The sequence below is a fragment of the Boleophthalmus pectinirostris genome, unplaced genomic scaffold, assembly GCF_026225935.1.
Source record: "Boleophthalmus pectinirostris isolate CB_2022bp ecotype Guang Dong unplaced genomic scaffold, ASM2622593v1 HiC_scaffold_12, whole genome shotgun sequence".
Lineage (NCBI taxonomy): Eukaryota > Metazoa > Chordata > Actinopteri > Gobiiformes > Gobiidae > Boleophthalmus > Boleophthalmus pectinirostris.
In genome coordinates, this window is record NW_026571018.1 from 1,806,836 (window position 1) to 1,820,500 (window position 13,665).

The 13,665-nt window shown below is 44.7% G+C and overlaps 1 protein-coding gene across 5 annotated transcripts in view; it reads left to right on the top strand.

Moving 5' to 3' along the window:
- The first annotated feature begins 1,241 nt into the window (after positions 1-1,241).
- LOC110174958 (platelet-derived growth factor receptor beta-like) overlaps positions 1,242-13,665 on the top strand; it is a 37,346-nt gene continuing 24,922 nt past the window's right edge. For 3 of the 5 annotated variants that reach the window (XR_008631603.1, XM_020941067.2, XM_020941069.2), the window contains exons 1-7: positions 1,242-1,458; positions 3,106-3,127; positions 4,445-4,503; positions 4,999-5,096; positions 5,733-5,925; positions 6,144-6,410; positions 7,023-7,168. Coding sequence is in view for 4 of the 5 variants with exons in the window: in XM_020941067.2 (XP_020796726.2) it covers positions 4,458-4,503; positions 4,999-5,096; positions 5,733-5,925; positions 6,144-6,410; positions 7,023-7,168 (750 nt within the window). In the remaining variant the exon portion in view is untranslated. Of the gene's footprint in view, positions 1,459-1,782; positions 1,804-2,070; positions 2,092-3,105; positions 3,128-4,444; positions 4,504-4,998; positions 5,097-5,732; positions 5,926-6,143; positions 6,411-7,022; positions 7,169-13,665 lie in introns of those variants that run through there. The other 2 variants (XM_055149038.1, XM_055149039.1) reach the window with 2 other exon arrangements.

Here is a 13,665-nt window from a genome sequence, read left to right on the forward strand (position 1 = left end):
GAGACATTCACAAACTCAGACGCACAAACACACACGTCCACCAGAGGGCGCTGCTGCTGTTACAGGTTTTAGACTGAGTATGTTTCATAACGTGTAATAAATTCATAACAACACGTCATAATTAATAATCAATAAGGAATTGGCCTCATCGACAATTTATTCATTTTAAGGTCAGTTCCTTGATTGACTGATTGATTATAAATTATGAAGTTTGTTGTTACGAATTTATTGAACTGAATGAAACAAATTTTATCTGTGTGTATGAATCGTTTGGCTGTTCGTAGAAAGTCTCATCTGTGAATTTGTGTAATTGTAAACAGAATCAGATTTTACAAACAGAATTTTCAGTTTCACAATTTATTTTATTATTATTATTATTATTATTTTGCAAATAAAAAAAATATATCTTTACACATCTATTTATAAAGAACGAAATTCAAATTATAAATATTACATTTTGGATGAATTTGTGGATCAAAACCAAACAACAAACCAAACTCTGCATTTGTGAATATTAACAAGACAAATGTGACTCCACAGACGGGAGGGCAGGGTAGAGGGTGGGGGTGTGGGGGTGTATGGGGTGGGAGGGCATCTGACTCTCTCACTCCTGAAGAATGTTTTTGTTTTTGTGGTTAAAGTTTTTTGCTCAGCGTTTTTTTTTTTTTTTTACAGTGCACTTCCTGTCTGAAGACCTGATGGAAAACACATGTGTCTGTGTCCAACCCGGACCCGGACAGACCCGGTCCTGTTCCCCACTAGTCCTGCTCCAAATCCGGGTTTAGTCCTGGTCCAGTCCAAGTTTAGTCCTGGTGTAATCCTGGTTTAGTCCTGGTTTAGCCCTTGTTCAGTCCTGGATTAGTCCTGGTTTAGTCCTGGTTCAGTCCTGGTTTAGTCCTGGTGTAATCCTGGTTTAGTCCTGGTTTAGCCCTTGTTCAGTCCTGGATTAGTCCTGGTTTAGTCCTGGTTCAGTCCTGGTGTAGTCCTGGTTCAGTCCTGGTGTAGTCCTGGTGTAGTCCTGGTGTAGTCCTGGTTCAGTTCTGGTTCAGTCCTGGTTCAGTCCTGGTGTAGTCCTGGTTCAGTCCTGGTTCAGTCCCAGTTCAGTCCCGGTGTAGTCCTGCTGTAGTCCTGGTTCAGTCCTGGTGTAGTCTGGGTTGAGTTCTGGGTTAGTCCTGGGTTTATGCCAGTCTCGCTGCAGTGGGAGGGTCCTGGGGGAGGGTCTGAGCTCAGACCATCACAGAGAGACCAGAGAGAGACCGGGACTGAACCAGGACTGAACCGGGACTGAACCAGGACTGAACCGGGACTGAACCAGGACTGAACCGGACTGAACCAGGACTAGGACTGAACCAGGACAGAACCGGGACCAGAGCAGGATTACAGCGGGACAAGCCCAGGACTGAACCGGAACCAGGACAAGAAGAACAGCAGCACAAGAAGGACAGAGGAGACGAGGAGGTAGGGCACAAGGAGGTAGGAGACGAGGAGGTAGGAGATGAGGAAGTAGGAGATTTATTTAATGGAAACAAAAGTCACATGACTGAAACGTCCAATCAGAGCAGAGCAAAACCACAGCCAGGAATTTGATTTGTGTTTGAGAAAAAAGAGGAAGAGAAAAAGGAGACAAAGAGGAGAAAGAAGAATTAGGCAAGAGAGGAAGAATAGAGGAGGAGGAGGAAGAGGAGGAGGAGGAGTAGTAGAAGCATTACACTAATTAAACGACCACACGCTTGATCCAGAACGTTGCTTCAGTTCAGACAAGAGATTTTATTATTATTACTATTATTTTTGTAAAAACTAAAGGTCAGTGTAAAGTTCTGTGAAAAGGCGTCTTGTTGTGCAGCTTTAGAGTCCCAAAAACACACACATCTATAATCTGTTGTGTTGTGAGTATGTGTCTTTCACTCTGATGCAACATCAGTGTGAACTGGCACCAGTGTGTGTCTTTATTTGTGTGTGTGTGTGTGTGTGTGTATGTGTATGTGTGTGTATGTGTATGTGTGTATTTAAATTTATTTGTTTGGAGGATAAGCCCCTTGAGATCGCCATCTCGTTTTGAGGGGGGTCCTCATAATTACAACAACAAGATGTGTATGTATGTATGTATGTATGTGTGTGTGTGTATGTATGTATGTATGTATGTGTGTGTGTGTGTGTGTGTATGTATGTATGTATGTATGTATGTATGTATGTATGTGTGTATGTATGTTTGTGTGTATGTATGTATGTGTGTGTACGTATGTATGTGTGTATGTGTATGTATGTGTGTATGTGCGTATGTATGTTTGTGTGTATGTATGTGTGTATGTGTATGTATGTGTGTATGTATGTTTGTGTGTATGTATGTGTGTGTACGTATGTATGTGTGTATGTGTATGTATGTGTGTATATGTGTATGTATGTATGTGTGTGTGTACGTGTATATATGTGTGTATGTATGTTTGTGTGTATGTATGTGTGTATATGTGTATGTATGTGTGTATGTATGTATGTATGTGTGTGTGTATGTATGTGTGTGTGTATGTATGTGTGTATGTATGTGTGTATGTGTATGTATGTATGTAAGTATGTATGTTTGTGTGTATGTGTGTGTGTGTGTATGTATGTATGTGTGTGTATGTGCATATATGTGTGTATGTGTGTATATATGTGTGTATGTATGTATGTGTGTGTATGTGTGTATATATGTGTGTATGTATGTATGTATGTGTATGTGTGTATGTATGTATGTATGTATGTATGTGTGTATGTATCTATGTGTGTGTGTATGTGTGTGTGTATGTATGTGTATGTATGTGTGTATGTTTGTGTGTATGTATGTATGTATGTGTGTATGTATGTATGTATGTATGTATGTGTGTATGTATGTATGTATGTATGTGTGTGTATGTATGTATGTATGTATGTATGTGTGTGTATGTATGTATGTATGTGTGTGTGTGTGTGTGTATGTGTGCTTGTATGTAGGTATGTATGTATGTATGTGTGTGTGTGTGTATGTATGTATGTTTGTATGTAGAGTTGGTGTTGTTGTTTTGGGGTCGTTGGGCAAGACACTTTGTTCACTTTATTTGATCTTAAAATAACGTTCTGTTTCTTTGGCAGGAGCATGGAGAGACAGTGACAGGTGAGTCAGGACCAGGACTAGACCAGGACTAGACCAAGACTAGACCAGGACTAGACCAGGACTAAAGAAGGACTGAATCAGGCCTGAGTGTGTCAGACTTCTCTACCTCTCACTGATGCTTTTCACAGAGCTTCCACATTCCTGTGTCTCAGCCAATCACAGCGCAGGAAAAGTTCAAATGCTCCAATCACAGCGCAGCGAAGAGGGCTCAGCCTATTAGAGCACAGCTGGCTCTGGCGAGACGCCGGAATGTGGAAACCGAAAAAACAGAGAAAAAAGTGTTTTTCCACTAAAGAGGAAAAACACAACCAGAACTAAACCAGGACTAAACCAGAACTAAACCAGGACTAAACCAGAACTTAACCAGGACTAAACCAGAACTAAACCAGGACTAAACCAGAACTAAACCAGGACTAAACCAAAACTAAACCAGGAACTAAACCAGAACTAAACCAGGACTAAACCAGAACTAAACTAGGACTAAACCAGAATTAAACCAGAACTAAACCAGGACTAAACCAGAACTAAACTAGGACTAAACCAGGACTAAACCAGAACTAAACCAGAACTAAACCAGGACTAAACCAGAACTAAACCAGAACTAAACCAGGACTAAACCAGAACTAAACTAGGACTAAACCAGGACTAAACCAGAACTAAACCAGAACTAAACCAGGACTAAACTAGAACTAAACCAGAACTAAACCAGAACTAAACCAGGACTAAACCAGGATTAAAGCAGATCTAAACCAGTACTAAACCAGGACTAAACCAGAACTAAACCAGGACTAAACCAGAACTAAACCAGAACTAAACCAGGACTAAACCAGAACTAAACCAGGACTAAACCAGGACTAAACCAGGACTAAACCAGAACTAAACCAGGACTAAACCAGAACTAAACCAGGACTGAACCATGATTACACCAGAACTAAACCAAGACTGAACCAGGACTGAACCAGGACTAAACCAGAACTAAACCAGAACTAAACCAGGACTAAACCAGAACTAAACCAGGACTAAACCAAGACTGAACCAGGACTAAACCAGGACTAAACCAGAACTAAACCAGGACTAAACCAGAACTAAACCAGGACTAAACCAGGAAACTAAACCAGGACTAAACCAGAACTAAACCAAGACTGAACCAGGACTAAACCAGAACTAAACCAGAACTAAACCAGGACTAAACCAGGACTAAACCAGAACTAAACCAGGTCTAAACAAACTTTGATCTGGCTCTAAGTTAATCAGTTTTTTGTTTTGTTTTTTTAAAATTCGTCGCATGGCTCTTAAACTCATGCTTTTATTTTGTAGGAGAAGCGTTTCCATGGCGACGGTGAGCATAGGAAGTTTGATGCTCCACTTCCTGTTGGGTGAGAGAAAAACACAAAGATAAACATTTAACTTTTTGTGTTTTGATGCTGCGCTGTGATTGGTCAGTCTGTGTGTGTGTGTGTTTTGATGCTGTGCTGTGATTGGTCGATCTGTGTGGGTGTGTGTGTTTTGATGCTGCGCTGTGATTGGTCGGTCTGTGTGTGTGTGTGTGTTTTGATGCTGCGCTGTGATTGGTCGATCTGTGTGTGTGTGTGTTTTAATGTTGCGCTGTAATTGGTCAGTCTGTGTGTGTTTTGATGCTGCGCTGTGATTGGTCGGTCTGTGTGTGTGTTTTGATGCTGCGCTGTGATTGGTCGGTCTGTGTGTGTGTTGATTCTGCGCTGTGATTGGTTGGTCTGTGTTTGATTTGATGCTGCGCTGTGATTGGTCGGTCTGTGTGTGTTTGTGTTTTGATGCTGCGTTGTGATTGGTCGGTCTGTGTGTGTGTGTGTTTTGATGCTGCGTTGTGATTGGTCATTCTGTGTGTGTTTTAGGTCTGTTCCTCGTTGCTCCCGAAGGGGGCGTCGTCTCCCTGGAGCTGCTCCCCTCAGACTCCAGAGTCGTCCTCGAACAGAACTCCAACTACACCACGGTCAGAACTTAGACCCGGTTTAGTCCTGGTTTAGTCCTGGTTCAGTCCTGGTTTAGACCTGTTAAGTCCTGGTTCAGTCCTGGTTTAGACCCGGTATAGTCCTGGTTTAGACCCGGTTTAGACCTGGTTTAGTTCTGGTTTAATCCCAGTTTAGTCCTGGTTTAGACCCGGTTTAGTCCTGGTTTAGTCCTGGTTTAGTCCTGGTTTTGACCTGGTTTTGACCTGATTTAGACCCGGTTTAGACCCGGTTAAGTCCTGGTTTAGACCTGGTTTAGTTCTGCTTTAGACCTGGTTCAGTCCTGGTTCAGACCTGGTTTAGACCTGGTTTAGACCTGGTTCAGACCAGGTTCAGATCTGCTTCAGACCTGGTTCAGTCCTTGTTTAGTCCTGGTTTAGACCTGGTTCAGACCTGGTTTAGACCTGGTTTAGTCCTGGTTTAGACCTGGTTTAGACCTGGTTTAGACCTGGTTCAGACCTGGTTCAGTCCTGGTTTAGACCTGGTTTAGACCTGGTTTAGTCCTTGTTTAGTCCTGGTTTAGACCTGGTTCAGTCCTGGTTTAGACCTGGTTCACACCTGGTTCAGACCTTGTTTAGACCTGGTTTAGTCCTGGTTTAGACCTGGTTCTTGTCGCTCAGGTGTGCTCGGGCTGGAGTGATGTCACCTGGGCGTTGCCTGGAGACGGTGTTGTGGGCGTGTCCGTGGAGGACCTGGGCTCCTCCTCCGTGCTCCGCCTCTCGAACGCCACCTGGAGACAGTCCGGGAGATACACCTGCTCCGAACCGGACTCGGACCAGAGCCGGACACTGGACCTGTTCGTGCCCGGGACAGGTGAGTCTGGAATGTTCCGCAGTGTGGCATTAAACTGATCTAACTGGAGCCGCTTTAAAGAGACTTTCATCTTCTCTGATTGGCTCTGTGTGTCTCTGCTCGTCTCTGATTGGCTCTGTGTGTCTCTGCTTGTCTCTGATTGGCTCTGTGTGTCTCTGCTCGTCTCTGATTGGCCCTGTGTGTCCCTGCTCGTCTCTGATTGGCTTGTGTGGCCTCAGGTCCGTCGGATTGGTTCGTGCCGTCCTCTGACTCGGTGGTGATGCGTCGGACTCGGGTGGCGCTGGTTCCGTGTTCCGTGTCCGATCCGGATCTGGAGGCGGAGCTTTGGGAGCGCTCGGGGTCGGACAGGATCCCGGTGAGTCCGATCCGGTTCGATCCGGCCCTGGGTTTCACGGCGGAGCTGAACGACTCGTCGTACGTGTGCAGCGCTCGCCGCGGCCAGCAGGAGGCGCTGTCCCAGGTCTTCTACGTGTACAGCGCCGTCGGTGAGGACACAGAGACACAGGAGGGTCCAACACCTGCCCGTCTCCATGGAGATTTATGTCTGTGCTTGGGATGTTCCGCAGTGTGGAATTAAACAAACAGTAACAGAAAAACAGACCTTAGACCGGGTTTAGTCTTGGTTCAGATCTGGTTTCATTCTAATTTACAGTTAGTTTAGTCCTGGTTTAGTCCTGGTGTAGTCTTGGTTTAGTCCTGCTTTAGTCCTGGTTTAGTTCAGGTTTAGTCCTGGTGTAGTCTTGGTTTAGTCCTGGTTTAGTCCTGGTTTAGTTCTGGTTTAGTCTTGGTTTAGTCCTGGTTTAGTCCTGGTGTAGTCTTGGTTTAGTCCTGGTTTAGTCCTGGTTTAGTTCAGGTTTAGTCCTGGTGTAGTCTTGGTTTAGTCCTGGTTTAGTCCTGGTTTAGTTCTGGTTTAGTCTTGGTTTAGTCCTGGTTTAGTCCTGGTGTAGTCTTGGTTTAGTCCTGGTTTAGTCCTGGTTTAGTTCTGGTTTAGTCTTGGTTTAGTCCTGGTTTAGTCCTAGAATGCCGTGCAGGTGAAACTCTCTCATGACATTTACTCGTCTCTTTCTGATTTTCTTCTTCCTCGTCCTCGTCCTCAGGTCCAGAGGAGCTCCTGGTGGACCTCTCGTCGTCGTCTGTGGTCCTGAGGTCTGGAGATCCTCTCATGGTGAACTGCACCGTGTCCGAGTCTGAGTCTGTTTACTTCACCTGGGACTTTCCCCGACAACGGCACCCGGACGCACAGGTACACAACCAACGCACAACAACACACAACAACACAACTGACGCACAACAACACACACCGACACACAACAACACACACCGACACACAACACACAAACTGACGCACAACAACACACACCGACACACAACAACACACACCGACACACAATAACACACACCGACACACAACAACACACACCGACACACAACAACACACACGACACACACACACACACACACACACGACACACAACAACACACACACGACACACAACAACACACACACGACACACAACAACACACACACACGACACACAACACACACACACACACACACACAACACACACACGACACACAACACACACACACACAACAGACACACAACAACACACACCGACACACAACAACACAACTGACGCACAACAACACACACCGACACACAACAACACACACCGACACACAACAACACACACCGACACACAACAACACACACACACACACACAACAACACACACACCGACACACAACAACACACACCGACACACAACACACACCGACACACAACAACACACACCGACACACAACAACACACACCGACACACACACACACACACACACGACAACAACAACACACACACACACAGACACACAACAACACACACTGACACACAACAACACACACCGACACACAACACACACAACACACACACAACACACACACGACACACAACAACACACCGACACACAACAACACACACACACACACACACTGACACACAACAACACACACACACACACACGACACACAACAACACACACTGACACACAACACACACACACACACACGACACACAACACAACACACACTGACACACACAACAACACACACACAACGACACACAACAACACAACTGACGCACACAACAACACACACCGACACACAACAACACACACTGACACACAACAACACACACCGACACACAACAACACAACTGACGCACAACAACACACACCGACACACAACAACACACACCGACACACAACAACACAACTGACGCACAACAACACACACCGACACACAACAACACACACTGACACACAACAACACACACCGACACACAACAACACACACAACTGACACACAGCACAACAACACACACCAACCGACACACAACAACACACACACACAACACACACACTGACACACAACAACACACACACAGACACACAACACACACACACACACTGACGAACAACAACACACACACACACACACACACACAACTGACACAACACACACACACACACACAACACAACACAACACAACACACACACAACACACACAACACACAACACACACAACACAACTGACGAACAACAACACCGACACACAACACGACACACAACAACACAACTGACGACAACAACACACACCGACACACACAACACACACACACACTGACACACAACAACACACACACGACACACAACAACACACACACAACACACACAACACACACAACACACAACACACACTGACAACAACACACACAACTGACGCACAACAACACACACCGACACACAACACACAACACACAACAACACAACTGACGAACAACAACACACACCGACACACAACAACACAACTGACGCACAACAACATACACCGACACACAACAACACACACTGACACACAACAACACACACCGACACACAACAACACACACCGACACACCAACGCCACCCAGGCGCACAGGTACAACAACACAACTGTCACACAACAACACGCAACAACACACACTGACGCACAACAGACACACAACAATGTCACCCAGTGCACAGGTACAACAACCCAACTGACGCACAACTGACACACACCGACATACGACAGATGCACAACAACACAACCCAACACACGACAACGCCACCCGGACGCACAGGTACAACAACCAACGCACAACTGACGCACAACAACACAACTGACACACAACAGATGCACAACAACATACACCAACACACAACAGACGCACAACAACACACTTGTGCTTGAGCCATCAAACACAGACCTGAAAACAACACGACACGTCCTGGATTCATCTTCAGATTTATAATAGGCTGGGAGCCAGGTCCACCCCTCAGGATGTTTTTTACTACCTTTTTTTCACTATTATTTCCTGTTATCTTATATCTTGGGCCATAACGAGTTGATAGGGACCAACCCCAGCTCGGCCCCGTTTGGTCTCAGGGCCCAAAAACACACTTTTTAAGAAAAGCTATTTGCGAAATTATGTAACTGTAAATATTAAGGTACTGAAACCGCATACATGGTCAAATAACCCTTAAATTTGGCATGGTGTATCCTGACACATGGGGGAAACTAGCAGAAAAATATTTTGGGGCTTGCTGCCTTTCTACTGTCAAATATCACCCTCAATATATCCTAAAAGACTAAAAAATGTCTGTCCGCCTGACAAATTGTCATCAAAAGTGATCATTTTCAAGCATTTTATTGCATATATCACTGCCTCAAATGTACATAAAAAAGACTTCCCATGTTCATAAGCTTCAATTTAAGCCCAAGATGACCTTTGTATCTAGAGGGAAACACCTGCTATGACCAAAGTTCTTCACTGTACCTCAAATCGGCAGGAGGCAGAACTTTCAGGCTTTACCATTACTTATGGGAATAAGCAGGATTTTTTTTATAGAAACAATATTTGAAAAGAGTTGACTTATGTACTGCTGTACTATATGAAGTGAATTACATTAAAAGTGAATAATATTAATTACATTAATAGTGACTAATATTAAAACTCAAGGTCAGAGTGCAAGATAAAACTATGGTAACCAGGTTACACATACAAACTCACACAACCAACCAACATCCTGACCCTTCATGCAACATCCCATCAGAAGTTATTTTCCAAAGACAATTGTGAGAGACGCTGATCATTTTTTCTGGTTATAAGAAGAGATTGAGTCTATTGGGAGATTGGTGTCCTTTTATAGGCGTCCATGACTCCTAGACTGAACATTAACTATTGTCAGATTGTGAGATAACAACCAACCAAAGTAGATGTGGGAGACAAAGTATGGTGTGTGTACGTGTGTGTGTGTGTGTGTGTGTGCGTGCACATGTCTGTGCCTGATTTCATCAATAAGATCAGTTAAGTTTCTGTTTGAGACTAAACTTCAATGAAATTGGAAACACTGGGTCTCAGTTCTTGTATATTTACACATTGAATACTGCACATTATTTCATTGTTGTAATGAATACACTGATTTTCAGATGGTGTAATGCAACAATATACTATTGAAAGCAGACAACATGCCAAAGAAACAACAAAATGATGAAGACTGGACAGCTGGTCAGAGTTCTTCAAAGCAGAAACCTCCACCTCAGCATCTCTGCAAAACTACAGCCTGCATAGTTACAAGGGGACAGTAAATGATAGGTTCATACTTTTGTCTTCTAAGACTGATCCACTGAGTGCATTTACTGCGATCCATGATATAAAAAAGAAACTTCACACACAAACATTTGATTGTGCTGGTTAGCAAGATGTTGTTGAATCAGTTACTGATGTCTTTGGATTATGACGACCATAAAAGCTGCCAACACATGTTTTTTCCAAAATGCTAACAATGCTTTAAGCAAGTGTCAAGACAATTTCTCAATGAAACAGAAACGTGAGCTTGTGGATTCTTTAGTTTTGTTCAGGAGTTATTGCATATTTTGCAGTAGTAGTGCAGTGAAGTAAGTGTCCGGCAAGAGATACAGCTTCCAATCAAGTGTATACAAAAATTTAGAGAAAAAAGCTCTGGAACTCAGTGATGAAGACCTGCTGTGCACAGAGGAGTTGATCTTTTTGCCAAGGAGGCAAGTTTTATGAATGTTGTCACAAACAGTACATGGTAACACAAGCACAGTCTGACCATTTTTTGTCTGAGGTTATGACTAGTGATGTCAGCAACAGCCGCTTCTCTGAATTCTGTTAAGGTTTCATTACACAAAGCTGTGAGATGAGCAAGTTTAACAACCTGACCCTTTTCCATAACTTCAGTTTCTCTCTGGTCATGCACCCAACTAAAAGCTTTACTGATCAGTGCCTTCTATGTAGCTGTTTCAGACTCTGCAGCTGAAGTGTCAGACTCACGTTTCTGTCTCATGGAGACATTCTCTGCTTGACACATATTATTATTATTATTATTATTATTATTATTATTATTATTATTAAAGGTGGTTTTAAAGAGGTCTTGTTCACGAGTGAGGGGAGGATGGAGCGTGAGTTTGACAGGCGGATCGGTGCAGCTTCGGCAGTGATGCGGTCGCTGTATCGGACCGTTGTGGTGAAGAGGAGCTGAGCCGAAAGGCGAAGCTGCCGATTTACCGGTCAGTCTTCGTTCCTACTCTCACCTATGGTCATGAGCTCTGGGTAGTGACCGAAAGGACGAGATCGCGGATACAAGCGCTCGAAATGAGTTTCCTCCGCAGGGTGGCTGGGCGCTCCCTTAGAGATAGGGTGAGGAGTTCAGTCACACGGGAGGAGCTCGGAGTAGAGCCGCTGCTCCTCCACGTCGAGAGGAGCCAGTTGAGGTGGCTCGGGCATCTGTTCCGGATGCCTCCTGGGCGCCTCGGGAGGTGTTCCGGGCATGTCCCACCGGGAGGAGGCCCTGGGGAAGACTCAGGACACCCTGGAGGGACTATGTGTCTCGGCTGGCCTGGGAACACCTTGGGATTCCCCCGGAGGAGCTGGAGGACATGTCTGGGGTGAGGGAAGTCTAGGAGTTCCTGCTTAGGCTGCTGCCCCCGCGACCCGGCCCCGGATAAGCGGAAGAAAATGGATGGATGGGTTTTAAAGAGATGGTTTTTAGGGCTTTTTTTTTTTTTTTTAAACATGGGGAGTGTGGATGAGTCTCTGATGTGTTTGGGGAGGGAGTTCCAGAGGGTGGGGGCAGCAGTGGAGAAGACCCTGTCCCCCCAGGTCTTATGTTTCCTCCTGCTGGGGGGACACAGGAGGTTGGCGTCAGCTGATCAGAGGACATGGGTCGGGGTGTGGTGGTGGAGGAGCTCAGAGAAGCAGGTGGAGGCCAGATTATGGAGGGACTTGTACACAGTGGTGAGGAGTTTGAATTGGATGCTCTGAGGGATGGGGAGCCAGTGGAGATCTCTGAGGACAGGGGTGATGTGTTCATGGGAGGAGAGGTGCAGGTGGGGAGGCGGGCAGCAGAGTTCTGGATGTACTGGAGTCTGTTGAGGAGTTTGGAGGGTGAACCGTTAGAGCAGCGATTGCAGCAGTCAAGGCGAGAGGTGACAAAGGCGTGGATGAAGGTTTCAGCAGACTGAGGGGAAAGGGATGGGTGGAGGCGAGCAATGTCCTGGAGGTGACAGAGGGCAGTTTTTAGTGATGTGTTTGATGTGGTGTTCAAAAGATGGGTCTGGTCAAAGATACCAAGGTTACAGAGGTGTGAGGAGGAGGAGACTGAGGAGTCGTCAGTGGAGAGGGTGAAGTTATTGTGGGTTTTTGGCGAGTGTTTTGGGGCCAATGATTATTTCTGTTTTGTAGCAGCTGAGTTGGAGGAAGTTTGACTTTATATTGGAGATGCAGTTTGTGAGGGTGGAATGTGTGGCTGGGGTTATGGATTTGGTGAACAGGCAGAGTCCATGTCATCTGCAAAGCAATGGAACTGGAGGCTGTGGGGAAGGATTATATGACCCAGGGGGGAGGATGAAGAGAAAGGGTCTCCAACCTTTTTTCTCTGGTGAGCCTTTACAAAACAAAAATGCCAAAGAGCTACTTATTTTAACAGTTGCAAGAAATGTAGTAAATATAAGAGTCACAGCCTTAGATTAGGGACAGTTAGATAGCTAACATATAAACGATTATTCATTTATTAGTGCACAAAACTGGCCATTAATATCGTAGATTTACAATGGTAATTAATCAAATTGTACTTATTCAGCACAATATATATAATTCAACAATACCTTGGTGAGCTATTTGAAATGGGGTGGAGAACTACTGGTAGCTCCTGAGCTACAGGTTGGAGACCCCTGATGTAGAGTATGAACAGGAGGGGGCTGAGAACTGATCCAACCAATTGCTTAAAGCATGGTTAACATTTTGGAAAAACAGTAAATGCACTCAGTGGATCAGTCTTAGAAGACAAAAGTATGAACCTATCATTTACTGTCCCCTTGTAACTATGCAGGCTGTAGTTTTGCAGAGATGCTGAGGTGGAGGTTTCTGCTTTGAAGAACTCTGACCAGCTGTCCAGTCTTCATCATTTTGTTGTTTCTTTGGCATGTTGTCTGCTTTCAATAGTATATTGTTGCATTACACCCATCTGAAAATCAGTGTATTCATTACAACAATGAAATAATGTGCAGTATTCAATGTGTAAATATACAAGAACTGAGACCCAGTGTTTCCAATTTCATTGAAGTTTAGCCTCAAACAGAAACTTAACTGATCTTATTGATGAAATCAGGCACAGACATGTGCACGCACACACA